We start from the raw sequence: 26,616 nt of genomic DNA on the forward strand, positions 1-26,616 counted from the left end.
TATTGAATTGATACGTAATAAACAAAAATTACTTAACATTTAATTGCTTAATATTGGAAACTTTATCAAGTACCTAAGAGCATGTTTGGTAGAGATTTTAATCCAATTAAAATCAATTTTTTTGACTGTTATTTCACTATTTTAACCGTCATTTTTGAATTCTTTTCTCGTAAGTATGACTCACTTTATCTCTAAGGGTCAAAAAATCAATTATCAAAATTCTTATTAAATAAGCAATAAATTTTTGAAAGTTTTTTTGTGTAATCGAGCAAATTAACATATTCTATTATGAATCCAGCATAACCATTGAGCATTCTTGAAATAAATAAAGTAGTGAATGGAAAGAGAAAACTTAAGGGGGTGTTCTCTTTGTGTTTCAATTTTGTGTTTTGAGTGTTTGTTTAGAAATTGTTGAAAATGCGTTCTTTTTGTTTGTTTCTCAAAACAAAAAAAATTAAATTTTTTTTTTTTAAATTTTGAGAATCACCACAAGATCACCTCAAAAAAAAAAAAAAAAAAATATATATATATAGTAATTTTTATTTTTATTTTTTTGAAATTTTGAGAATCACCATACCACCTCCGAAAAAAAAAAAGGGGTTTTCCGCGTTTTCAGTTTTTTCAAGTTTTACACTGAAAACGCCCAAAACGACAAAAAAGTCGTTTTGTGTTTTCTTCACAAATTTTTTTTCGTTTTCGAAAATTCGTTTTCGAAAACAGGAAAGAGAACACGTTTTCACCGTTTTGAAAAATCGAAAACAGAAAACGGCCCGAAAACGGTAAAGAGAACAGGGCCTTAAATTCTTAAAGCAAAATTTTGAATTTTTCCCATCCATCCATTTTGGAGTAATAAAGAAAATAAAAGGGAGAATAATTGAAGAGTAAAATATTTGCAGGTGGTTCTATTTTAAGGCTCCTACACCTGCCCGCACCTGATAAAACTCATAACTGCACATTTGTTCTCCAATAAATAAGAAAACTGAAAAAGAAAAAAGAAAAATATTCATCAAAAACACACACACCCTTAAAAACTTGCAGAGATTAAAGATTCGTTCATCTGTCTCTCTCGACCTTTTTCCATCGTTTCCTTCTACCTTAATCTCTCTTCCTTCTTTGCTTTCCCTCAGCAAAGAAGAGAAGGGAGAACTTTAATTTTGGGTGCATATCTTCACACACGCAATAGAGAGAGACAATAATTTATGTATTTGTTGGTTTTGAAGCGGTTGTTGGTGGTGGGTTATTCAGGATAAAGAAGGCAAGAAAAGGAACAACGGAAAAATGTTGGTTGCACACAGTTTTGATTTATGGCAAAAGGATACCTTCTTTTCTGCAGCTGAGGAGATCCAACAATCTGCCGATATGTAAGTGTGTGATAAATTATAATTATTTATCCGTTTCTATTTTTTGTCTTTTGTATTCCTTGTATTCTGATCTGGGTTTGATTGATTTTTTGTTTGTGCCTTGTGTTGGATAAATATTAAATCGTTTTTGGTTGTATATGGAATTTGCGGTTAATTTCCTTTTCTTTATATTTTTGTCGATTTCGTTTTGGCTTTTAAAATTAAGTGGGTTTAAGCAGGTTCAATAATTTGATGAACCCTTTTTTTTTTTTTGTGAATTTCTTCATGTTCCTCTTCATTTTCTTTTGCTTCTATGTAGGTATGGTTAATTGTGTGTTTTCTATTGTATCTGTTGGATTTTTGTGCAAATTGTATTTGCTTAGTAATTGAGTAGCTTTTCTTTCATTTTCGAGTATTTTTTTGGTTCTAACTTGGACATGCTAGGAGACAGGAAGAAATGATAGACAGTAAAATCTTCATAGAAATTTTCATGGTTCTTGGCAATACCTAATGTTGATTCACAAATGAAATTAAGTCCTAAATATCCACTTTCAGTGATATTTTCTCTTGACATTTTTGCTTTGGCAGAATGGAATCTGCTTATAGAACTTGGTGCAGAGCAAGGAAAGAAGGGGAGGCAGCTCAAAATTTGGATGAACTTAGTAGAGAACTTCAAATGGCTTTAGGCACTGCAAAATGGCAGGTTGATTACCTCTTTCTGTAACTGAGTTTTGTACTTCATTTTATCATTTCTGGTATCAGCAATTCATTGGATATAGAAATAATGAACACTAAGTGAGTTGATTCTTGGTTTTGGCTTCAATTGCTCTATATGTTTTTCTCTATTGTGGGAGGATTGGTTCTAGTTTCTGCCGTTTTTCAACATAGACCATCTAATTCCATTATAAGTATATTTTCACAGTTGGTTATTTAATCAGGTAGTTCTTGAAGTTTGTTCTGAATCATTTTTCTTTTCTTTCCGCACAATAGTTGGAAGAATTTGAAAGGGCTGTTAGACTGAGCTACAGAAATCATGCTGATGATGTTACAAAGACCAGACACAGGCAATTTATTTCCGTTATAGAAGACCAAATTTCCCGTGTCGAAGCAGCATTAAAAGAGTCATATACTGTGGATAGAAACCAACCTTTTAGCTGGGTAAACTTGGATGAAGAAGAACGGGATGACTTAGCTTTGTTTCTTTCAGGAACTCCCGATACCTCAAGTACGAAGCTTGTAGAACCAGCAACTAGTCCTTTTAAAGAGAAAAACCATACAAGAAAAGACATTAGACTTGACTCTAAAGTTGGTTCCAAGGCACAAATTCCAATTACGAGAAAAGGTTTTGAAGAAATTGTCACAAGTAATGTAGAAGCCATTTGCTCCACAGTGCCAGAAGAGGAAGAAATTCCTGAGGCAAGGGGTGAATCTAGTTCTTGGAGAGCACGGAATTTGCCAGGTGTGAGTGCTTTGGAGATTGTAATTGATAATGATTACGAACAGAGGAATGCATTGGTTGAAGCAACACCCAAAGAGAAGGGGTCCAAACTTTATTTTTGGAGATCAGGGTGTGAAGATCATCCTCAAGCAAAGGGAGGAGCGTTAATTTACAGCCATCTGAAGATGATCAACTGCATAAATCAGGTTAATACCATTATAACTCATAAGATTGTTCTTTTTTCCCCTACTAAAATTACCTAACTATGGGTGTTTGTATGAAAAATTTAGAGATTTATGCTGTGGCATATGCATCTCTTACCAATTACTATTATTTATTTATTTCCTCTTTTAGACTTGCAGTAAATCTGAACAAGTTCATTCTCTTTTCTCATGTTTTTGGTCTCTGTATGATTCAAACTCTGAATGTTTCTATGTAAAGGGCTCTTTACTTTTTAAGTTCGATTTGTAAGGTGGATTGTGATGGGATAAAAATAGAAAATAATGATTGGACAAAGAAACAATGGATCTGTGGAAGCTAGAAGTACTTTTATAATAATGAAAAGAAAGAATTACAGCAACTGAAATGATAATGGACAGCCTTTCGAGAGGGCCGAATCTCTCCTAAATGGCACTTACATTAATCAGGTCATACCTCTCCTCCTTTCTCCCCTACTATTTATAAGTGTGCCAAACAGATTCCTAACAGAATTAGTTACTATCCCCACTCCCTCCCTTTCTCTTGATTCTTCTAGAATAAGTGTGCGTGATTGGGGGCCTATCAATCACCCTCCCCAATTCAGCCACCTTGTCCTCAAAGGTGGAAGGTGGGAAATTGTTGATTGATTAGGCTGTAAGCTTCCCAGGTGGCTTCCATTGGAGACAGTCCTTTCCATTTTATCAGTACTTCCATATCCTCAGCATCACTGGTTGGAATAGTTCGGGCACCCAATACTGTTTCTGGCTCTACCGTTAGTTCCCAGTCCGCACCAAGGTTAAGTGGTAGTTGAGTGGTCAGATGATGCTCCCCAACAGCTTTTCGTAACTATGAAACATGAAAGATTGGATGAATTGTGGTCCCCAGTGGCAGTTCTAGTTTATAGGCAACTGTCCCAACTTTAGCCACAATTTTAAAAGGTCCATAGTAGCGAGGCGCTAGCTTCTCATTGATTCGGTGTGCCAGGGTTTTGCGTCGATACGGCCTTATCTTTAAATAGACTAAATCACCTGTAGAGAATTCTACCAACCGTCGGTGCTTGTCAGCCATGTTTTTCATTTGCTGTTGAGCTCTCTGCAAATGGATCTTGAGTTCCTCCAGGACTGTCACGTTCTACTAATTGCTGATCCAAGGAAGAAACAATGGTGGTGCCCTTCTCAAACGGCAACAGAGTTGGGGGTTCTCTCCCATATAGTATGCGAAAGGGTGTCAATTGTGTGGATACATGGAATGACGTATTATATGAGAGTTCTGCCCAAGCCAGAAAACGATGCCATTCTTTAGGTCTAAATGTAGCAAAACAGCGCAGATATGTTTTGACACTCCGATTCACCACTTCCATCTGGCCATTGGTTTGGGGGTGGTAGGCCGAAATGTGCTTTAATTTTGTCCCCTGCAAACGAAACATTTCGCTCTAGAATTTGCTTAGAAATACTTTGTCTCTGTCAGATATTATGGAGCGTGGCATCCCGTGCAAACGAACTATTTCCTTGATAAAGATTGAAGCGACTGAGGGTGCAACGAATGGATGTTTAAGTCCAATGAAATGAGCATACTTACTTAGTCGATCCACCACCACCAGAATGGAATCAAACCCCTCCGACTTAGGCATACCTTCTATGAAGTCCATAGATATGTCTTCCCAAACCCGTTCTGGAATAGGTAGAGGTTGTAATAGGCCGGTTGGAGTCAACGTTGAGTATTTGCACTGTTGGCAAACTTCACGAGCAGCCACATACTCCCGAATGTCCTTCTTCATGCCAACCCAGTAAAATGTGCGAACCACTCTCTTGTAGGTTTTAAGAAATCCACCATGCCCTCCAACTTTGCTATCATGTCCTTCGTGTAGAGCCAGTCGGACCAAAGGAGAGTCCTTCGGTATGGTGATCCTATCCTTGTATAATAGGACTTCTTGCACAATTGTATAGCCTGGGTAAGACAACGGATTATCCTTAATGGCATTCCTCATCATTCTCACGTGCTGATTATCCATCTGTGCTCTAATTACTTCATCTATTTGCAAGACACTTGGAATGCTGAGAGCCATAAATGTTACTATTCCCCTTTTTTCTGGACAATACATCTGCTGCCTTGTTCTCTAGCCCAGGTTTATATTCGATGTCAAAATCAAATCCCAGCAATTTTGTCAACCATTTCTGATACTCCTCATTGATCACTCGCTGTTCGAGGAGAAATTTGAAGCTCTTTTGATCTGTTCTCACCACAAATTGCCTTCCCAGAAGGTAATGCCTCCATTTTTGTACTGCCAAAGCTATTGTCATGAGCTCCCTTTCATAAACAGATTTTCCTTAAGTCCTGGGTGGAAGGACCTGGCTGAAATAGGCTACAGGTCTCTAATTCTACATTAAAACGGCACCTAAACCAATACCAGAAGCATCAGTTTCAATAATAAAAGGCTGTGAAAAATCTGGAAGGGCTAATATCGGAGTTGTTGTCATGGCCTCTTTAAGTTTATTGAATGCAACTTCAGCCGTGTCATTCCATCCGAAGCTATCCTTTTTCAATAGTTGAGTAAAGGGCCACGCCATTTTCCCATACCCCTCTACAAATCGCTTGTAATAACCTCTTAACCCTAAAATCCCCTCAGCTCCTTCAGATTTTTTGGTCTGGTCCAGTCACACATGGCCGCAATTTTTGACTAGTCACTAGCAACTCCCAATTCTAAGATAATATGCCCGAGGTACTCAATTTTCCTCTGCCCAAAAGAACATTTCTTCTTGTTGGCAAAAAGCCTGTGGTTTACCAGGATCTGCAATACACTTTGCAAGTGGTCTTTGTGCTCCCCTTCCGTTTGACTGTATACCAATATATCGTCAAAGAACACCAAAACACATTTCCTGAGCATATCTCTGAAAATATCGTTCATTAAGGACTGAAAGGTGGTTGGTGCGTTAGTCAAGCCGAAGGGCATGACCAGAAATTCATAATGCCCTTTATGAGTTCGGAACGCAGTCTTTGGCACGTCTTCCGCCTTAACCCGAATCTGGTGGTAACCTAATTGGAGGTCGATTTTTGAGAATATCTTAGCTCCATGTAACTCATCCAGTAATTCATCGATGACAGGGATTGGGAATTTGTCAGGCACAGTTACTTTGTTTAGAGCTCGGTAATCTACACAAAAAGGCCAACTATCGTCCTTCTTCTTTACTACGAGTATCGGGCTTGAGAAAGGGCTGGTGCTGTGCTGAATGATACTGGCTACTAACATCTCTCGCACTAGTCGCTCAATTTCATTTTTCTGAAAATGGGGATATCGATAAGGTCAGACACTTACTGGCTCAGCCCCAGACTTTAACACTACTGCATGGTCTTGTCTTCGTTTGGGAGGCAACTGTGTGATTTCCTCAAAGACTACTTATATTCTTCCAGTACTTCTTTAACAATTGCCGGTGGCCGTTGCAAAGGTGGATTGTAGGATAACATGATGTTCCCTCATTCCAGTAACAACCCCTCGCCTTGTTCCTTGAAAGCCTTCCACATGGATTTCAATGATATTGGAATTTTGCTAAGGCTCGGGTCCCCTTGTAAATTAATAGTCACCCCTTCCTTAGCAAAGGACATTGTGAGATTATTCCAGTCCACTTGCATCCTCCCTAATTTCCGTAGCCACTGCATTTCGAGTATGACATCGGAACTCCCCAAATCCAAGGGCAGGAAGTACTCCACCACTTCCATGCCCGGCAGCTTCAACCTTACATGCCTGTACACGCCTTCTCCTTTTACGGTCAAACCGGTGCCCATTATTACACCATATCCGGTCATGCCCGACAATGGAAGTCCTTCCTCCCGCACTAGTCCAACTGAGATGAAATTATGAGAAGCTCCACTATCCACTAGTACCACCACCTTTTTCTGACCAATCCATCCCTGTAGCTTCATCGTTCCAGGTGTTGTGAGCCCAAACACCGAATTAATGGAGAGTTCGACCGGTTGACCCATCGAACCTCCCTCCGATTCGGCTGCTACCAAGTCATCCACCGCGACTCCGCCTCCTGTCAACTCTTCCGGCACCGTCTGCTTCGAGTCTTCCAACTCCTGAATCACCAGTACTTGCAGCTCCTTACTCTTACATTTATGGCCAATAGTAAAATTTTCGTCACAACGGTAGCATAGGCCTCTTTCTTTCTTCCTTTGAAGCTCTGCGTTGGTGAGTCTCCTGAAGGGTGTGGAAGATTTGGAATACGGGTTGGGGCGATTTGTGGTCAGATGTAAGGGTATTGTGGTTCGGGCTTGGGTGATCTTGGTTTGTGGGGGATTTGAGCTATTATATGGGATACTTTTGGATTTAATTGGGCCTAAATCGGTATGGGTAGTTTGGCTAATAATATTTCGATCCTCCACCATTTGGGCTACCTCCATCATTTGCTCCAAGCCCACCGGTCTGAGTAAATATACTTCTGCCCTGATTTCTGGCACCAACCCATTAAGGAAAATTGATTCTAGCATCTCTTCAGATATGCCTTTCAACGGCTTGGCCAATTTTTCAAACCTCCGGCGATAATTTCTGACCACGCCCTCTTGCCGGATAGAGAGAAATTGAGCGCACAAGGATCCTCCCTACGTGGACCGAAATCGGCGAAGGAGTTGTGCTTTCAGATCCTCCCAATTTGTTGGTGGCCTTCGTTTCTCTTCCCACTTATACCATGCCAGGGCCTCACCGTTGAAACATACAGCAGCTACCTCCACTTTATCCTCTTCACTTATTCGGTTGAGGCTAAGATACCTCTCCACACGAAATATCCACCCATCTGGATCATCCCCCTCAAAAACGGGCATCTCCAACCGCCGGACTCGTGGTTCGGACCTCCAATCATTGCCTGACTCCACACTGTTCTGACTTCCCTCTAATCTGGACTGTGTTACCCCAGATTCCTGTTGTGTCACCGGTGAGTTTTCCATGGCTGGGCCCTTATCCTTTCGTTCCCTCTCCTGATTTTCCCAAGTACGCAGCAGAAGATCGAACTTGGAATGCATCGACTTAAAATCCGATCGTAGGATTTCGAGACCGGTCATCTCCTGGTGATTGCTTTCAACCTTTTGTTCCAATTCCCCCATTCTATCCGCAAGAGTCATGGTTCTATTTGGGCTGATTTAGGGTGCTCTGATACCAATATTGATAGGATAAAAATAGAAAATAATGATGGGACAAAGAAACAATGGATCTGTGGAAGCTAGAAGTACTTTTACAATAATGAAAAGAACGAATTACAGCAACTGGAATGATAATGGACAGCCTTTCGAGAGGGCCGAATCTCTCTTAAATGGCACTTACATTAATCAGGTCATACCTCTCCTCCTTTCTCCCCTACTATCTATAAGTGTGCCAAACAGATTCCTAACATAATTAGTTACTACCCCACTCCCTCCCTTTCTCTTGATTCTTCTAGAATAAGTGTGCGTGATTGGGGGCCTATCAGATTGTCCTTCTAGAGCTGTTCATGGTCTTGTGCCTCCTTTGGCATAATTTCAATAAATTCTCTATATATAAATAGATTTTTTGAGTTGGTTTTGCTTATATAACACCTGGTGCATTTCCACATGGTTTTCAGCTGTTCAAACGAACTCCGAGAAGTCAGAGGCAACAACAAATTTCGCCAACATTGCCTGTTAATTCCATTCGATTCATACTTGCTTTGATGCTAACCATTTTCTTAGTTGGTAAGCTCTTTGCTCAAATTAATATTTACTGAAAACGTTTGTTGGCCGTTAGGAAGAGCAAATTTATTATAATTACTTACACATCAGGCTTAAGAAAAAATGGTTTTTCTTGATACTGAAGAACAGATTTTGATTAGACGAGTGAATAACTTGGGACTGCAATAATGTGTAAATTACATGTGCTTGTGACAAATAGTTTAATTCATAAAAAATATGTGAATTTGTCCTCCTATTACTAGAATAATAAAGTGAGTTTTTTTATAGTTGAAATAAACTCAATCAGTTTTCTATTTTTTTATTAATTATATATATTTTTTTTGCTTCGTTATTGTAAATGGATTATTCATAATTATATTTGTTGATTCAAAAAATAATATTTTCTTCATTCAGGGAACATAAATGATAGATAAAAATATATTTTTTATATATTCTTTCAAATAAATTTTTTAGTAAAAGGGGTGATTTACAGAGTAATCAAGCATTTCTTCTTTCTAATATCTGCCATTTTTCTAAGTTTTTACCTATAACTTGTTTTTTTAAGACTAATATTTATTCCTCGAGTTAACTTTTGTTTTTTTTTCTTTCTTTTGTACTTCTTTCTACTTTGTTTCTAATTATATTTTTTTATATCAGCCACATCCTTTTATTTATTTTTTTTTTTTTGAAGAATTTGTCCAACTTGGAAATGCAATTTGACTAAATGATTTGTGAATCATCTGATTGCTGATTATGGGATCTGTTTCTTTCCCCTTTTTTTTCCCCCCAATAAATTTTCACTCGATTCATGTACTACTACTACTCCTGATCCACTTAATACTTAAAATTAAACAGTATGAAATGCATTTTGAAAAGGACACTTTTTGGATGCCCACATGTGCGACCTTTATAGCAAATAAAGGTTGTTTTTTGGTTTTTGCAGTACCTTTCCTGTTCTATTCAGGTTAAGCTCGAGTTAAATTCTGCTGTTAGTGAACCAGAGAAAAGGTATGTATACCATTTTTGACCTTCTTGTTTAGTTATATTTTGGGGGCACTCTGAAGAGAAGATGATGAAATGAACATTTAGCTAGAACTTCTTCTGAGATTCTGTTCATTTCTGTACCAAAAAGTATTTGCACGATATATGCTGCAATCTTGTTTCCTCATATGAAGAAATTCTGCTTGTATACTATGAGAAGCAAAAAACAGTTCCTATCCTGTGACCAAAAAATCTGTCTACTTTTCTTGCTATCTTCTACTTCCAGTTTACGAATTCAGGAAGATGATGTCCAATTATTACATATTTCAGAATCACAAGCGTCGTTTACTTCCTACTTTTCATGGCTGGTTCATACTCCTAATTATATGATAACTGAAAATAAATTAGGACATTTGCAGGACGTGGTTTCGTGCTGTTGATGGAGAAATCTTCCGAGGCAGGGCGGGGTCAAGTTTTTGGATATTTCTTTATATGAAGTGACTTCATATTAAGCTCAAGTATAATACCTATTGCATTCGACAGCTTGCCATTTTGATTCTTCAAACTAAATGTATATGCATTTGGTTAGATGGAACGCAAGCTTCCAGAAACAAACATAGCGTAGAATATACCAATCAATGTAAGAACCTCAGACGTGTCATGTTTAATGTCTGGGGTTGTGGATTGTTATATCTTACACTGTCTTCTGGTATGTCGTGTATTTAATGAATGTTTTTCCTCGTAGATCTGTGCTCTAGGTTTGCTAATTTACTGCTCCCTTTGCGGTTATTCCTGGTGATTCTTACAACTCATCCTTCGAGACACGAGAACAAAACATTGTAGTATGCCCATGTATACAGGTTTTATTCTGATGCAACTATCTAATGGACATCGTGTTTATCACCAATGCAGAAATGAGAACTATTGCACCTACTAGGTCAGTTTTGGCTTTTTCTGAAACCGAACCGGTCCGACCTGGTTCGGTGAGAAGCTGTTAGGGTCTGTTGGGTTTTTTTTTTTTTTTTTTTTTTTTCCAGTATTAAAATTATCGTTGACTTCCAATCATCCATTAATTGCCTAAACTAGAAGCAGTACAAGTATGGATTTTGCCACTTCAATAAGGAATCAAAATTCAGATGGAAATAATCTCTCTCAAATCATTTTGTTGTATTGGGTTCGAATTTTAGGGGGAGGCCTTAGAATTTCGTGAGGGATAAGATAAGTTCAAACTCTTTCAAAGCGAAAAGTACATAAGAGGAAGTTCGGACAGAAGGCCTATAAAAAAATTATGGTGAAAGACAAGATTTTCTAATCAATGAAATGTTAAAAATAAAAATGTGTTGACGAAAAAAGTTAAGAGTATAAGTGTAATAGATGAAAACACATTTAATGTAATTCACGGGATAGCTGATTAGCTATGTTATCTCGTTCAATTTGTTACACACCTTCACACAATTCATATAGAATCTCTCCATGCCCGGAGACTGTTTAAGCCTATTTTGAGTGTATACCAAAACCTCAACCATCCTAGGGGTTAAAGAACTACAAAAGAAATCAAGAATTCTTCCTCAAGTACTGAAAACACTCTCTGAAGCTACTACAAGCACTCGAACTACTATAACATCTCTTACAAATTTGGACAAAATACTACAGCCCTATTTGGTGGGAATTAAAATTAGATTTTAGTAGATTTTGATAAAAGATTTTTAAATATGTTATTGAAAAGTTGTGGAACCTATGAAATATGTGGTTAAAATTGATTATTTAACTTTGACTTGATTAAAATCTGATTTAAATCGATACCAAATAGGGATATATTTAGTTTTATTAACCCTCCGCAAATTAAGAACATTAAAATCATTATTCCACATAACTTCGCAAGCATCATAAAAGTATCAATCCACATAATTATTTAGCTCAACTAAATCTTTTGCTGCTTATTTTCTCTAAAACCTAAAAATACGACTAAGACACACACAAAGTAGGACATTCTGTTGCTGAAGAAAATCCACATCACTAGATGATTGATTTCAGGATTTGCTTCACATCTCACATGCTAATCGTAAATAGTTATCAAATTGTCTTTCAAAATCTGTCATATTATAAACAACTTCCTTATCCTCGTAATATTATCAAAATAGTAATCAACTATTGTAATGTGACACAAATTCTTGTATGTATTGAGTCCTAGTTGAAGTAGTCATGGAGATATCAAAATTATGGAGCGATAAGAAAAGTGGCCGGATTTTCGCTAGACGCTCAAGTAGTAGGAAAAATATTTGGAGGAGAGAGCTGTTGCTCGCCTATCGTCGAGCTCTCACTCAAGTGACAGAGCTGTTGCTCGCCTGCCACCAGACAGTGCTCGAGCAACAACGCTGTCTAGGTTTTTCTCTTTATGTCGATTTCATGCGTATTTTGACCAAATTCCATTTTTTAGATTACCTTTAGGGTTTTGACATATCCCATATAAATAGTGGACTCTTCATTTAGTTGATCAAGATTGCTGAAATTATATTTTTCTCTTCACTAGTTGTCAATTAATGAAATTACTCTGTTCCTCTACAAATCTCTCTTCTTACTTTAATCTTAGTTTTACTTGTGCGATTAACCTCCCCATTTCGTAACATATTCCAATTAATATCTTGGATCAAACACAAAAACAATCAATTAAACTTTCCATTTTCACTAGGACTTGTCAAACTTTTTCTTTTATGTTAATAGCCGTTTAACTTACAATATAATCACCACTTGACCTCCATATAAACATATTTCATGAAAATAAACAGCTCACATGAAACGAAGTACTAAATTTCGAAGTTACTTCATAAAAACCTTTGAGGAACTTGACAAAAAAGTACTTTTTCAATCAAAAGTTTTAGGAAGTCCACCCCATCTTCTACAACCATCATACTCCTGGAAGTAATTTAAGAAATGTACACCATCATCCTCTAACCTTTCAAAAGTTATTTGAAATTTTAAACCAGCTTCCAACATCAAATATGTGTAATTCCTAGTTGGTATATCCAAAAAAACAAGTGATTCACAATCAATTTTTTTTTACTCGGACATTCTATTAACTTTTGTTCTCTAGTGAGAGAAGATTAAAAAATGATTCTTCCAAGTACTTGTTCCATACTTCTTAAGCTTACAAGCATAACCATGCACATAATTGTTGCACGAACACCTAACATCTTTCGCTTTCGAAATTCCTATAATTGTGAAGTGTTATCACGCATTCGAGGATTTCCTATTATTTTCTCTTCCTTAAACATGAGAATGAAATTGAAGGAAGATAAGTAACACTTGTTTCTAAATTTGCTATTGAAGAAGCTTCATCAATAGCTTCAATTTCATTATCATATCAATGTTTATATCTATAGAATCAAACAAGAAACCAAATAAACACAAGAGAGCGTATTTCTATAGAATATCTACTTGTTGGTTATGCTAACATTTTGTTCTTTTTAAAGGGTGGCATGCAACTTGTTACTAGAACAATAGTTTGTGAATGCACTTTCCTCAACAAAACAAAAGGAAGACAACGTATGTTTCCCTTGGCTCTAGTTTATTTATTGTTTAAAATATTTCGTAAGATTCACAAATCATATATATTTATGTACGAGCTAAAAAATCATAATAAATGAATATATAAACCAAAATAACGATGGGACCGAAAAAATTGCATATCGACAATCCAAACCGTAAACGGGGGCGGCGCCTCCTGCCTAATCTGAACTTGCGTGCTTTAATAATCACACATGTAGTCAGTAATTTGGAATAACGTACTGTAAGTATTATGCCCTAAATCCAATCAATCTTGGACATAAATCTTTTGATATATAATTAATGTAATTTAATGGCAGATTTATTATTTAATTAATAGACAATTAAATTAAATAATAGAGTCCGTAGATTCAAATCTTCATAATTCGTTAATCACAAGGAGTTATGATTGTGAGATACAGATTACATATGATTGAATCTTAAATCGTCCGTAGTCGTAAGTAATAACGAGATACGGATATCATTATTACGGATAGACCATCGCGTGTAACATTTCTTACTTGTGAAGTAAATAGTTCATCTCACAAGCTAAAGTGTGGTGACATTTAAATGAACACGTGGATATTTTGTTATAAAACAAAACATTGAAGACCCGCCTAGAGATTCCGTATGGATAACTATCTGAGTGACAGTAGTTAATCTCTAACGTTCAGTAGTGGTATTGGTCCTTTGACTTAAGGTCGTCATAATATCTTATATGAGGACAGTCATGCTTTGACGGTATTGGATGTTGCTCTGTCAAGGGCCGCTAATACAGTATCATTCGAATATGTCAAGAATCATATAAAGATTGTGAATGACCAATTGAGGAATCATCACTCTTAAATAGTAAGAGATTATGATCTGCGTTTCATTCAATTAAGTCGATAATGAAATCATTGACCAAGGTGTACTCATAAAACGAAAAGGAATTTTCGACTTATATTGACTTAATAGTAAAGTGAAAGATATGATCGATAATCGAGATTGACACACTTTCATATCTCGTAATTGATCGGATCATATTAACGAAGGGATTATAATTTCACTGTAAACGAACGAATTTGATTTTGTCATACCACGTAACATTTCCCGTCACATGTATTGTCCTGACACATTGCTAGATGTCAATCTGAGACGGCGAGTGTGATTAGTGATAAATTAAAAGGGTGTTTTAATTTATCAATTTTGATTAGATCAAAATAATATTTCACGTCGTTAGGTATCGTGATCCGGAACCTTATAGGTCGCACACAAAAGGGGAACTGAAAGATTGTGATTTGTCAATTAATTAATTTAACAAGTGTTGAATAAATTAATTAATTGGGTTGCTAATTTATAGGCTTGAATTGATTATTTGGATTAATTAATTCACGGACCGAATTTAATTAAATGGATTAATTAAATGTTGGACCGAGTCAGGCCAAGCCCGTTCGGGCTTATATAAATATGATTAAGGTCATCAAATTTGTAGGGATTTTTTCATTCTTCTTGCTAGCACAAGAAGAAAATCCTAATCTTACAATCTTGTTCTCTGTGTAGATCACAATTGGAGGCTAGACAATTGGACAGCTGTGAGTGGCGAATCAAAATTGCTAGAACGAAAAGAATAACAAAGAAGTTTGTAGATCTTGAAAAGCTACAATCTTTTCACAATTTCTATTTAAACACAAAGAGATTCCTGGTGGGAATCGAAATCTGTTTTAATTTTCGTTTGCGCATGTTAACTAGATTCCCAACAGTGATATTAAAGCTTACTTTGTATTTGTTAGAAATTGTCTTGAATATGTGAAAAATCAAAAGTTGATTTTGTTCAGTTTTTAGGTTCTAGCAATTTATGAAATTTGATCTTTATTATTTTAAATATGATTTAAATGGTATAAAATAATATTAATAAAAAAAAGGTGGGATACTGACGGCAACAAGTGTCGCCGGCGATGGCGCAGAACGCAGCAGTGTTTGCCGCCCACTGCGCCTGCTACTTCTTAGGTAGTAGTGTCCGACGCTGCTCAGCGGCTAGGAGCGGTTGCTTCCGTCGCAGGTGGATATCGCCGCCCCTAAAATCTGGAAAAGGGTGGAGAGAATTTTTTTGGGATTTCTAGGGTTTCATGATCGGGTTGGGTGTTCTGGAGACAGGGACCTGTTGTGCAAATTCATAATTTGCAGGTCCCTGCTTGAAATTTGATTTCAAGGGTCAAGTTTGTAATTTTAATATAAAGTGCCTTCTTGCAATTTGAGAAGTTGAGGAGCCTATTAATAAATTTTGATTGGGTCAAATTGCAATTTTTAAAATGGTTTTGATTTTGAATTTTAAAATTGTTTTAAAATTATATTTTGAATGGGTTTGACCTATAATTTTAATTTTGACTCAAAGTAAAATTTTATTTACAATTGATGACTTTTATATTTTTGTTAAAATTAGATTTTAACTTAAATGATAAATTTTAACCCCTAAATGAATTTTATTTTATTTAGGAGTTTTATCCTAAATTAAAATCTTAATTCAATTTAAATTAGAGTTGGACTCTAATTTAATACTTAATTAAAATTTGATTTTAATTAATTATTCGCCCGAATATGTTCTTGAAATTAGAATTGGATTTTAATTTGACATTTAATTAAAATTTGATTTTAATTAAATTGTTTCGCCCTAAAATTTTCTTTAAATTAGAGTTAGACTCTAATTTGGTGTTTAATTAAAATTTGATTTTAATTAAATTCAACCGCCTTAAATTATGAAATTAGAGTTAGACTCTAATTTGATATTTAATTGAAATGTGATTTTAATTAAATAGTCCCGCCCTATAATTATGGAATTAGAGTTTGATTCTAAATTGGTATTTAATTAAAATTGGATTTTAATTGAATATGGCCGCTTATTAAATAATTGATTAATATGATTAATTAATTATTTAATTGTTCCGATCAATTTTTCTAAAAGAGTTTAGACGACCTTAATTGCTAGATACTTGAAACATGTTTGCATATAATATTATATATTATATAGGCATACATTTATGTTATGAATGTTTTATTAATGGACGATTATGGATTCGACCATGTGGATGTATTGAATGATTAATTTTATTCTTATCATTTTATGAGCCTGCGAGCCTATTACTATTGTTATTATTATGGGCCTGCGAGCTCTTAATCATTTGCGACCTGCGAGTCCGTTATTATTATTGTTACTATGGGCATGCGAGTCCAATTTCATTTAGGCTTGCGTGCCAACTAGTATAGGATACAAGTTGTAGATGAGCTAATTGAAGAAACTAGAAGAGGAGGAGACCATAAAGATGGAGCATTGTATGATCAATGATATACCCCATGGGAATTGACCAACTAATTTTCCTTATGGTTTGGGAAGATTAGATAGTAAAAGTCCATAGTCGTCTACACTATAATATTATGTTACATATATTTATTTGCATGGTGGATGTATAATAAAATATATATGATTGTTACGATGAGACATTTGAATTCAAATCCCCTCAATAAAATATTAAGTCACATTTATAATCGTCTTCCATCATTGTAGTGAAAAATCAGAGTCCCAAATCGTCTCAACTTGTTGATTACACTCAAGGCTGGTCTATTAGAGATATGCTTGACACTATAAAATATTTGATATTTCTGAATGACGCATTTGACTTAACTAGAATTTATCTTTTATTGAGTACATTCAAGGAGATAAATTTTAGAGGCATGTTAAACTAACACATAAGATGTGTGAAGACAAAGAGTTGTCAGCGTGACGATCCTAGAGTTGTATGGAGATACAATTGATAATAGTATTTATCCAAATGTTATATTAAGGTTTGTTGAGTACGCTCAAGATCTTGATGTAACAGATGGGATCTCAGCCCACTGGGAGTTAAGTATGGATTCCATAAATTTATGTAAGAGAGTCATAAATTTGAAGTAAACAATGGGAGTATAATTAATTTAATAAAAGTTCATGTTAAATTAATTATTGCATTTTATATATTATTCTTTTTCGTTTTCGTCATTTATATTTATTGAATTTTGAGTAACCATATGTTTTGAATAAAATATTGGATGCCAACAACCAAACTGAATTTTCTTGATTGGCACTACAATCTAAGAATTGTTCTCAGGCATGAGAAAATTGGTTATGTCCTTAAGTAGCACTTTCTAGAGACACTTGCTGATGACTCAATTAAGGAAGAGGTGACTACTGTAATAAACACGGTGATAATGATAGCACAGCACATATGTGATGCTTGTAATTATGTCACCTGAGTTACAAAAGTGACTTGAGAGTATAGATGCTAATGCATGATTTTTCATTTCAAAGAGTTGTATGATAATAATCATGTGTGGAAGGATATGAGACTTCCAAACAACTATACCAGTGCAAAATGATAGAGTAATCTTCAATCGATGTTTAGACACTGAAAATGATTAACGTTGAGAAATGTCTCAATAGAGTTCAATCATTAACTATGAACTAAGTATTGACTTAGCTCTGCAATCTTTGTCATAGAGTTATTCATACTAATTATAAATTATGATATGAATAAATTCGAATGCATACTCATTAAGTTGCTTAACATGTTTAGGACTGTTATGCTCAATAACAAAGTTAGAAGTTGGCAAGCCATTGATTTCTCTAAGGGTATTAAGAGGAAATCTAAATGGACTTTGGGAAAGCACCCAGTATGGTTAAGACGGTCTAAGCGAAGGACAATATCAAATCTAATGACCCTTGGTTTCATTATAGAATGAAAGGTCATTAGAAGGAATATTGCGTGGCTTACGTCTACTTCACGAGTTTCTTAGGTATTTGATACGAAATGTAATCTCGTATTTATACAAATATGGAGAAACTAAATAGAACTAGACCACTACAAGTGGGAGAAGTTAATGTACACGTTGAAGATGAGCAACGGTTGCTGCATTGCCTGTAGGAGCATATTTCTTGACATTGCCTTTTGTTTTAGTATTGGAATTAGAGAAATGTTGCTTTGTACCCACTATAACTGGAACATTAAATGAATTTCATGGTGGGACATGAACTATTTTAATGTTAAGGACAATTGTTGTTCTTATTTCTCTTGATAAAGATCCTAATAGTTATGGTAAATTACAAAACGACGTTTATATTCTTTAATACTAAGCATTCTATAATGAGTATAGAAGTTAAGAGGTATAAAAGTGATAATCTAATTTTACCTAAATATGGCATGGCAGACTTTGTCATAGAGATGAAATGTAATTTCAAAGTTACATATAAGATGTATACTTGAGATTAATTGATTTTGACAAGTGCAAATTATGCATGTCTGGTACAATGACCAAATCTTCTTTTACTTGAAAAGAAAAAATGTCAGCATAATTACTGGTCTAATACATAGTGATGTATATGGACTCATGTCAATTGATGTCAGGTAATGTTTATCTTATTTCATCAATGATTATGTATACTTGATAAAACTCAAACATGAAACTTTTGAAAAGTTCAAGGGATTAAAACTAGAAGTAAAGAAACAAATAGGTAAAGATACCCTCACATTAAGATTCAATCGAGTGAAAATATCTTAAAGATAAAATTTAAATTATCTAAGAGAGAATGAGATTCTCTTGCAATGGACTCCTCCATATACGCTGCAGCATAGTGGTGTATCTAAAAGGAGGAATCGTTAACTATTAGATATAATGCAATTAATAACAAGTCATGCAAATCTTCCAAAATTGTTTTGGGATCATGCATTAATTGCAGTGTGGAACGCACTAAATCATGTCTCATCTAAGTTGGTTAACAGAACTTCATACAAGTTATGGAAATGCAATAGTCCCAATTTATCTTATATGAAAATTTGGGGCCATGACGCTTATCTGAAGCACGTTGAATCGGATAAGTTTGATACTAAATCTGATGAATACGTATTTATGGGGATATTCAAAGCAGATACTTGAATATAAATTCTATTATCATGAAGAAAATTTTCATCTCACGACATATTGTCTTCTTAGAAAAAATGTTTACTTTAGGAGAGGACAGTGGGAGCAAAATAGAACTTGAAAGAGTTCAAGAATCCACAAATATAGTTAACCAGGTAGATAGATCCGAGTTTGATCCCATATCTGATATGAGACATACTCTTGATCAGGAAGTAAAGACTCCTGAGAACATGCCAGCTCTATGTGAATCTAGTGGGATCATTCGACCTTCAAGAATGTGCGAATTCATGATTAATAATTAGGTATTACTGATCCAGGATAATGAACCTGGTAGTTGCACCAAAATAAAGTCAAGTGTTGACTTAAAAAAGATAGCAAGAGGTCATGAAACTCGAGATGAACTCGATGTATGTGAACAAGGTTTGGACCTTGGTCAAGCCTCCTGATGGAATAAAATGCATAAATTTTTGTAAATAGTTTACAAGGAAAATGTCGATATGGATGAGAATATCCATATATACAAAGCAAGGCTAGAAGTAAAGGTTAAGTGTTGCCCTTGGTGAAACATTTCTCCTGTAGCCTTATTAAAGTCCATTCGGGTTTTGCTTGCAACAGTTGCATACCGTGACTATAGGTTAAGAAAAGTCACTTGAAGCTGAAATTTTCGATTTGATAAAAAAGTCAAAGTGTTTGATTTTATCAATTTGGAGACGAATTGCGTGTTTACAAGAAGATAGTGGGAGCATTGTCGTATTCCTAATATTATAGAAAACAACATCTTTATGTTTCAATCGTTGAAATAATGGTTGTTAAAGGATTTATTCATGAATGATATGGGAGAAGCAACTTAATCTATAGAGATAGATCTAGAAAATTGCCTAACTCATCTCAATTTATATAGATGAAATCTTGAGAAGATTTCATATGGAGAAACTGGTTTACTCTTAAACGGAATGTTGGAAAGGTTCCAAACGTGAAGCAACAGTTGATTCATAGTAGAAACCTAATACATGATTACTTCAAAAGTAGTAAAGAGTTGCAATATGGATCATGATGTTCATAAATGAACTTGGAGTTCCTGATATTGTTGATCACATGCCATTGTATTATGATAACAATAGAGTTATCGCGAAAGCGAAGGAACTAAGGTCTTATCAATGATCCAAACATGTATTAAGGCGGTATAATCTCATCAGAGAGACATATATCTGTATGTTGTACATGCTTATGTTAGTATATCAGTAATTCCAATCAATGTCATCATTTTGGAAAAGAATGGAATATGTTCAAGTTATAACAAAAGATTAACTCATTATTCATCGTAAGCAACATTTCACAAGGACTGTCTAGGTTACTGTATAACTTACCATTTCTTGCAAGCTGCCTTGAGCCTCAACAACTATAGCTCCTGGCTCTGATTGTAACTGGGATTGACACAGACACTTTTTATGGAGGCAAATAGTATATAACAAAATGAGTGAATATATAGATAATGAGAAATAATCCACAACCAACCTTTCTTTTCTTGTTTGTACTCTTCTTCTTATTTGTTTTGGTAGCCTGGACTATCTGATTCTCTTCTTCAGCACAACAAAGAGAAGTAGCATTGCTGCTATAATCAGCAGCACTTCTGTTAACATTCACACAGTTCTTCAGTGCTTCACCTAATGCACGATAAGCTATACTGTAACTCTCCTCAGATCTTGAACCTTCTTCAGCCAATTCAATAGCACGTTTGCATATATCATTGTACTTCTGCACCCTAGTTTGTGTTCTTTCGGTTCCCTCTATCAACGAATGACTGTTTTTGGCATCTTTCGTCCACCTCTTCATAATATATTGAGATGGGATGCTTGAAAGGCCACACATTTGAAGGACAATCATTGAATGTCTGCAAAGAAAACCTTTATATTCAAACAGAAAGCATGAACAAGAAACCTCTGAATTTGCCTCATTCCATGTAACCATAAAATTCTCTGTCTTTTCGCAGTCATTAACTCTGAAAGTAATATGAGTTCCATTCTCACTTTCCTTCTTAGGATGGCAACCTATCACCCCCAAAACCTCAACTTGAAATTTCTTGAATATTGTGTGTGTAAAAATGCTCGACATTTGTTTTTCCCAAGGAGAAGGCGACTTTAGCGCTGGCTGTTTGTGGTTAGTATCAAAGTCTGCTAACTCTTCCTCTTCAAACCTATTTTTAAGTATCATACCGTATTGTTTCGCAAATTCTTTCAGACTGATTTTCCTGTGAATGTATTTATCAAAGAAAGAGATGACACTTTCATTTCGCTGAGTTGTAGACAATCCAGCCAAAAAAGTATTCCTCATAAAGGTGGGAACCCACTTTTTGCGGTCTACATATAATGAATGAAACCATTCATTGTCTTGCAGTTCAAATCTGCTGACCATCTTCCACCACCTCATGTCAAACTTTTCATCCGTCAATGACTTGAATATGCATTTATTGAATTTTTTCATAAAATTTTTGTGCTGCTTGATTACATGAGCAAGAGTTTCAGGGATTCTTTCCAGTATATGCCAAAGAGAAAAGCAATGACGTGAATACGGGAAAACTTCTTCAATAGCTGATTTCAGAGCTTTGTCTTGATCAGTGATTATGACTTTAGGAGCTTGCCCACCCATTGCTCTGAGCCAAGTCTTCATTAACCAGACAAATGTTGGTCTAGTTTCATCTGCCAACAAGGCACACCCAAGCAACATGGGCTGAAAATGATGGTTCACCCCTACAAATGGAGCAAATGACATCTTCTCATTGCTTTTCATATAACTGGTATCCAATAAAACAACATCATTGAAGCTGATATAGTCTTTCCTGTTTTTGGCATCAACCCAGAACAAGTTTCTCAGAACCTGATCTTCATTCAAATCAACTGCATAAAAGAAACTAGGATACTGTTTTTGGAATCGCATAAGATAATTGAGCATGAATGTTGCATCCCCCTCTTCTAATTCCAAGTACCTACCTTTATCAAATTGATGATCAAATTCATTCTTTATGATGCCTAGATTTTGAAGTCCACCAGATTGTTTATACATCTCAACATACATCTTTCTTGTCCGTTCACTAACCGCGTGCAAAATGTCAATATTATTCTTTTCAGCTAATTTAACATTCTTATGAATTTGGAAATGATACGCTAAGGCAGGTAATAGCTCGTGATTGTGCTCCTTTATAAATTCATGGATATACCAATTTCCATCTCGATTTCTCTTCACATGCATGCTGGCTTTACAATCCGTCTTTCTCACACTTGGACGTCTACTACTACTGCTATCTGATTCTGGTGCGATTCCATATCTTGAACATGCAAATTTAGCGTCAATGAATTCTTTGGTTTTCTTTGAGCGACGACTGTTTTTTATTGAGGTGGTGAACCCCTTCGACTTGGCATACTCTTGATAAAACGAATATGCTGCCTCATGCGATTCAAATTCAACACTATCATGTGGCTCAAAGTTATCCCCTCCATTTCCTGCAAGGGATCTTTTAGGAGAACTAGCTTTCTGGCCATCCCTGTCCTGTGCTTCATCCACAACATCAACCATATTTAAAACAATTGCTTCTTCACCACCTTGCACATTGTCCTTAACATTCACCGTACTATCTACAACATTTCCAAAACCAGTATTTTAACTAGCTCAACGAAAAATAAACTTTTCTCCTGTAAAAGGAAAGAAAATTGCAATGGTGCATGAGATAACTGGCTTAAGGAACACGACTATAGCCGAAACTTCAGCTTCCTCTCTTCTTCTTCTTTTTATTTATTTATTTATTTGTTTGCTTGGACTGTCAAAATCCACTATAATTAAGCAAACAAATTGCTGTAAAGCAATCCCTCCCCCCTCGCTCCCCCTTTTAACTAAATAACCACCCATTTCCCTACATTTTAATTTTGACTCCACATAATAACGGGATGATCATAATTGATTCAAACTACAGAAATAGGGGAAAAAATTTCGTATCCTAGAAAATATTGAAGCATATAAAGTTCACTAAATCCGAAAAAAATAATTGGTGAAATGCTATATTCCATTTACACTAGAAAACATTAGTTAAAAAAAAAAAAAAACAAAATAAATGTATTCGGGCCTGCATGAGCCAAAAAAAGTCCAAAGACGGAAAACCATAGACGGAAAAAAACTAAATTCATGAAAACAAGACTAACCAATTCTTGAAGCTAAATTCATACTATTAGGGCTAACGAATTTCGGGCCGCATCTTCTCGAATATAAATCTTGTGGAGAATTTAATGGAATTTCACATTGAAATTTTCAATTGATTGTGATTTTGCATTTTAAGAGAGAGTTTTGTTTCTGAAGATTGAGAGTTAATTGTTCCAGTGACCATTGAACTTACGGACGTGTATTTGATTGGCCATTGAGGTTTAAAATATCGAATTTTGGTCACTAAACTTAAGTCTATGAATTCGATTTCAGATTTCTTACTAAACTTAGGTTTATGTCTTAAATTGCTCACTAAAGTCTAAAATATCGAGTTTTGACTATTGAACTTTGAAATATGTGGTACATTACGTACTAGCATAACTGTTGAATTTTAAAAAATAACGAGTTTATATTGAGTAATGTATAGTATTTTTCAAAATTCGGTGAGTAATGTATAACGTTTTTCAAAATTCAGTGATAAATGTAAAATATTTTTTAAAGTTCAGTAGTCAAAATTTGACTACCTCAAAGTTTAGTCGTGTGATGGGGCGTCACATGTGCATCCCGTTAGAAGTTTGAGATGAAAGTTATGCCGATAAGTAATGTACGATATTTTTCAAAGTTTAATATCCAAAACTTGACATTTTAAATTTTAGGAAGCAATCGAAGCCACAGATATAAGTTCAATTACCATTGTAACAATTAACTTTGACTTTGGCCCACCAATCAAGCTAATAGCTTTGACTTTGGCTCGCCAATCAATAGCCTGAAATTTAAAACAGAAAAGGGAAATATACTACGGAATTAATTGTCCTATATAAAAAAGATAATTAAGGGGCTGTTTGGGCCCGATTTTTTCACCCAAAAAATTGATTTTTTGACCGTTATTTCACTATTTCAGCCGTCATATTTGACTTCTTCTCTCACAGATGGACCCCACTTTTCTTCTATCGGTCAAAAAATCAATTCTCAAAATCACTCCCAAACAGCCTCTAAATATGGTATTCATGGGATTCTTGTGAACTTCATTGATTATCAATTCTTCTTCTCAACATCAAATATATGGGGCTCACACTGTACACTATCTTCTCTTCTACGTAAAATTTTCGCAGCAATAACGTAAATATTCTTTATTTAAAATTTTCACGAGTTACAATAAATTTCGTCACGTCATGATTTTTGAACCCTTCAAACATGAGGCACAAAATCACTGGGGGCGGTCACGGCTATGCTACCATGATCTTTGCAACTTAACACTCTTAACAAATCATGACCCCAAGAATTTCTCCGTTCATTCCGGCTAACCGGAGCCTTCATGCCTGTTTCGATCGCCGGAAACATACTCCCTGGAACATTCCGGCGAACCTGCCGGCTTTTTATATCTTGTAGATCCATTTCCGGTGGAAATTTCACTAGGCCAAACATCAAAATATACCATCTTGGTTTCGATAACTTTGATCCCGGGACATCAGATTTCGTCGAACTTTTGGATGAACTTCTTTGAATTTCCGAGTCCTCAGATTTCATTACCAAGCTCGTATTACGACGTAGTTTTCTGTAATCTAAAGACCGGCTGTTTCTCATCAACTTCTTCGTTTTCTGCGATCTTGTGTTCTGAGCAGACAATGATTCGCACCTTCTTGTAGTAAAACTGTTTAGGCTATTGTCATCTGTAGACAGAGAATTGTGAATATGATCCTTGATTTTGAAAAGAGGTTGTTCTTTGTAGGGTACGAGTTTACCACAGAAAATGATGTCTTCTGCATGGGACATGTCGGAGCTAACATCACTAAAGAACTCGAAGAAATCCGAGGGTTCGGACGATGATCTTCGATCTTGAATCTTGGGAAAATCCTTCTTTTCGGGTTCGTCAACATTTAGAGAAAAATCACAAAGAGAAAGTGTCTCTTCTGCTTCTTCTGTTGTATCTACTTGATCTTGAAAACTTGCAGAATCACCCATTTTCAGAGAAAGAAAATTGGGGTAGCTATGGACTGAGAATTCTATATATAATTATATGGATTAAGATATTTCTAAGGTTGACTGAAAGGGAAAGAAAAGGAGGGAAATTGAGAAGGCCGGTTCTAATAATTATAGGGCAAGATGATATCAAGAAGTGTGTAGGGTTATCACAAATTATTCTTGTTTCCTTGTGGCTCTTCAGAAGGGTCCAATTGTAATGTTTTTAGTAGTGGGTATACTATTTGATAAATAGTTTTAATTGTGTGGTAATATAAATATAATTTTTGGCTTCTAGAAACTTGCGAGGAGAGAAGTAAGACAACAGGGAAAGGTCTCTATAGAGAAACTCATTCTAGGTTACTTGGTATATGGTCAAGAGTAGATGTTACTTCCTTCTCTTATGGGGCATTAATAGATATGAGACTTGTTGGCCATTTGATAATTTTGATGGTTATCTATTTAGCGTCCAAATTTGAACAATGTACAAATTTATATACATGTAAAAAATATGTGATGCATGTTTGGTCCAAAATTTTAAATATTACGATGTTGAAAATTTTAACTTTTTCGTCTTAATATCATGTTCTAAAAAGTGTAAAGCATGACTACGCGTGGAGTCGAAGTTTCAATCTTTACGAGTTTAAACGAGCCTATGCGAGGTTTAGACGTAAAAAAACGTTTTCTTATTTAATATTATTTTAAATTTTTAATCATTTTAAAATTATTTAATACTTAAAATCCTACATATTAAACATCTAAAATTATAAAATACAATATTTTCTTAATAACTCCTACCATTAGTCAATTATACAATTTTCAAGTTTTTGAAATGCAAAAATTAAAATATATTTTTATAGTTTCAGTTGTTTAGAAATTAGAAAACAAAGCATTCAGGCACGAAACGAGGCGTTTGCCTATACCAGCTTTTTAGAACACTGCTTAAGACAATATGATCGTGAATTCCCTAACTTACAATTGCTTCCCTCTAGGGAGTTGGTCGCATAGGCGCCTCATGCCTTCAAAAGACGGAAACTGATACCTTTTGGCTCGAAACAACCAGCTATCATAAAGTAATCACATTTCTAGAATCACTCCCTTGGCAAGAAATCCCTTAATTTTGAGTGGATGAAGGAGGGTAATAAATTAGTTGGAAAGACGACCCTTGCTTTTAAAAGGGAGTCAATTCAGAGTAGTGCGTTATTTTACATTTTGAATATCATATTACGTCTCATCTTCTTCAATATTACTTCTAACTTTGGCATTTGAGTCCTATCGAGAAATACCTCACCACTTTTATTTATAGGTAGTCGAGTGTTGAAGGTAAGAGGAGTGAACATAATTTTTAAATTCCATTAGAATCAGCAT

At 35.3% G+C, this 26,616-nt stretch overlaps 3 protein-coding genes across 6 annotated transcripts; 1 reads left to right on the plus strand and 2 right to left on the minus strand.

Annotated features, from left to right (window-relative positions):
- Positions 1-1,009: 1,009 nt before the first annotated feature.
- Positions 1,010-10,541, plus strand: LOC111387292. Of its 3 annotated transcripts, none has more exons than XM_023011839.1 (6): positions 1,011-1,361; positions 1,929-2,043; positions 2,331-2,984; positions 8,565-8,673; positions 9,593-9,657; positions 10,050-10,541. In XM_023011839.1, the coding sequence occupies exons 1-5, from the start codon at positions 1,279-1,281 to the stop codon at positions 9,616-9,618; spliced, it is 987 nt and encodes a 328-aa protein (XP_022867607.1). In that variant the 5' UTR covers positions 1,011-1,278; the 3' UTR covers positions 9,619-9,657; positions 10,050-10,541. The 3 variants fall into 3 exon arrangements, with proteins under 3 accessions (XP_022867606.1, XP_022867607.1, XP_022867608.1); XM_023011840.1 differs by having other exon boundaries at positions 10,039-10,507; XM_023011838.1 differs by lacking the exons at positions 9,593-9,657; positions 10,050-10,541 and having other exon boundaries at positions 1,010-1,361; positions 8,565-8,720.
- Positions 10,542-20,432: 9,891 nt separating this feature from the next.
- On the minus strand, positions 20,433-23,417 carry LOC111387289 (protein FAR-RED IMPAIRED RESPONSE 1-like). Of its 2 annotated transcripts, none has more exons than XM_023011834.1 (3): positions 23,292-23,417; positions 20,617-22,730; positions 20,433-20,525 (listed from the first exon to the last, which is right to left on the minus strand). In XM_023011834.1, the coding sequence occupies exons 1-3, from the start codon at positions 23,311-23,313 to the stop codon at positions 20,448-20,450; spliced, it is 2,214 nt and encodes a 737-aa protein (XP_022867602.1). In that variant the 5' UTR covers positions 23,314-23,417; the 3' UTR covers positions 20,433-20,447. The 2 variants fall into 2 exon arrangements, with proteins under 2 accessions (XP_022867602.1, XP_022867603.1); XM_023011835.1 differs by having other exon boundaries at positions 20,617-22,787; positions 23,292-23,413.
- A 1,060-nt stretch (positions 23,418-24,477) lies between these two features.
- Positions 24,478-25,251, minus strand: LOC111387306. The gene has a single exon (XM_023011855.1). The coding sequence runs from the start codon at positions 25,249-25,251 to the stop codon at positions 24,478-24,480; it is 774 nt and encodes a 257-aa protein (XP_022867623.1).
- Between the last annotated feature and the right edge of the window lie 1,365 nt (positions 25,252-26,616).

This window comes from Olea europaea, unplaced genomic scaffold (assembly GCF_002742605.1).
Source record: "Olea europaea var. sylvestris unplaced genomic scaffold, O_europaea_v1 scaffold398, whole genome shotgun sequence".
Lineage (NCBI taxonomy): Eukaryota > Viridiplantae > Streptophyta > Magnoliopsida > Lamiales > Oleaceae > Olea > Olea europaea.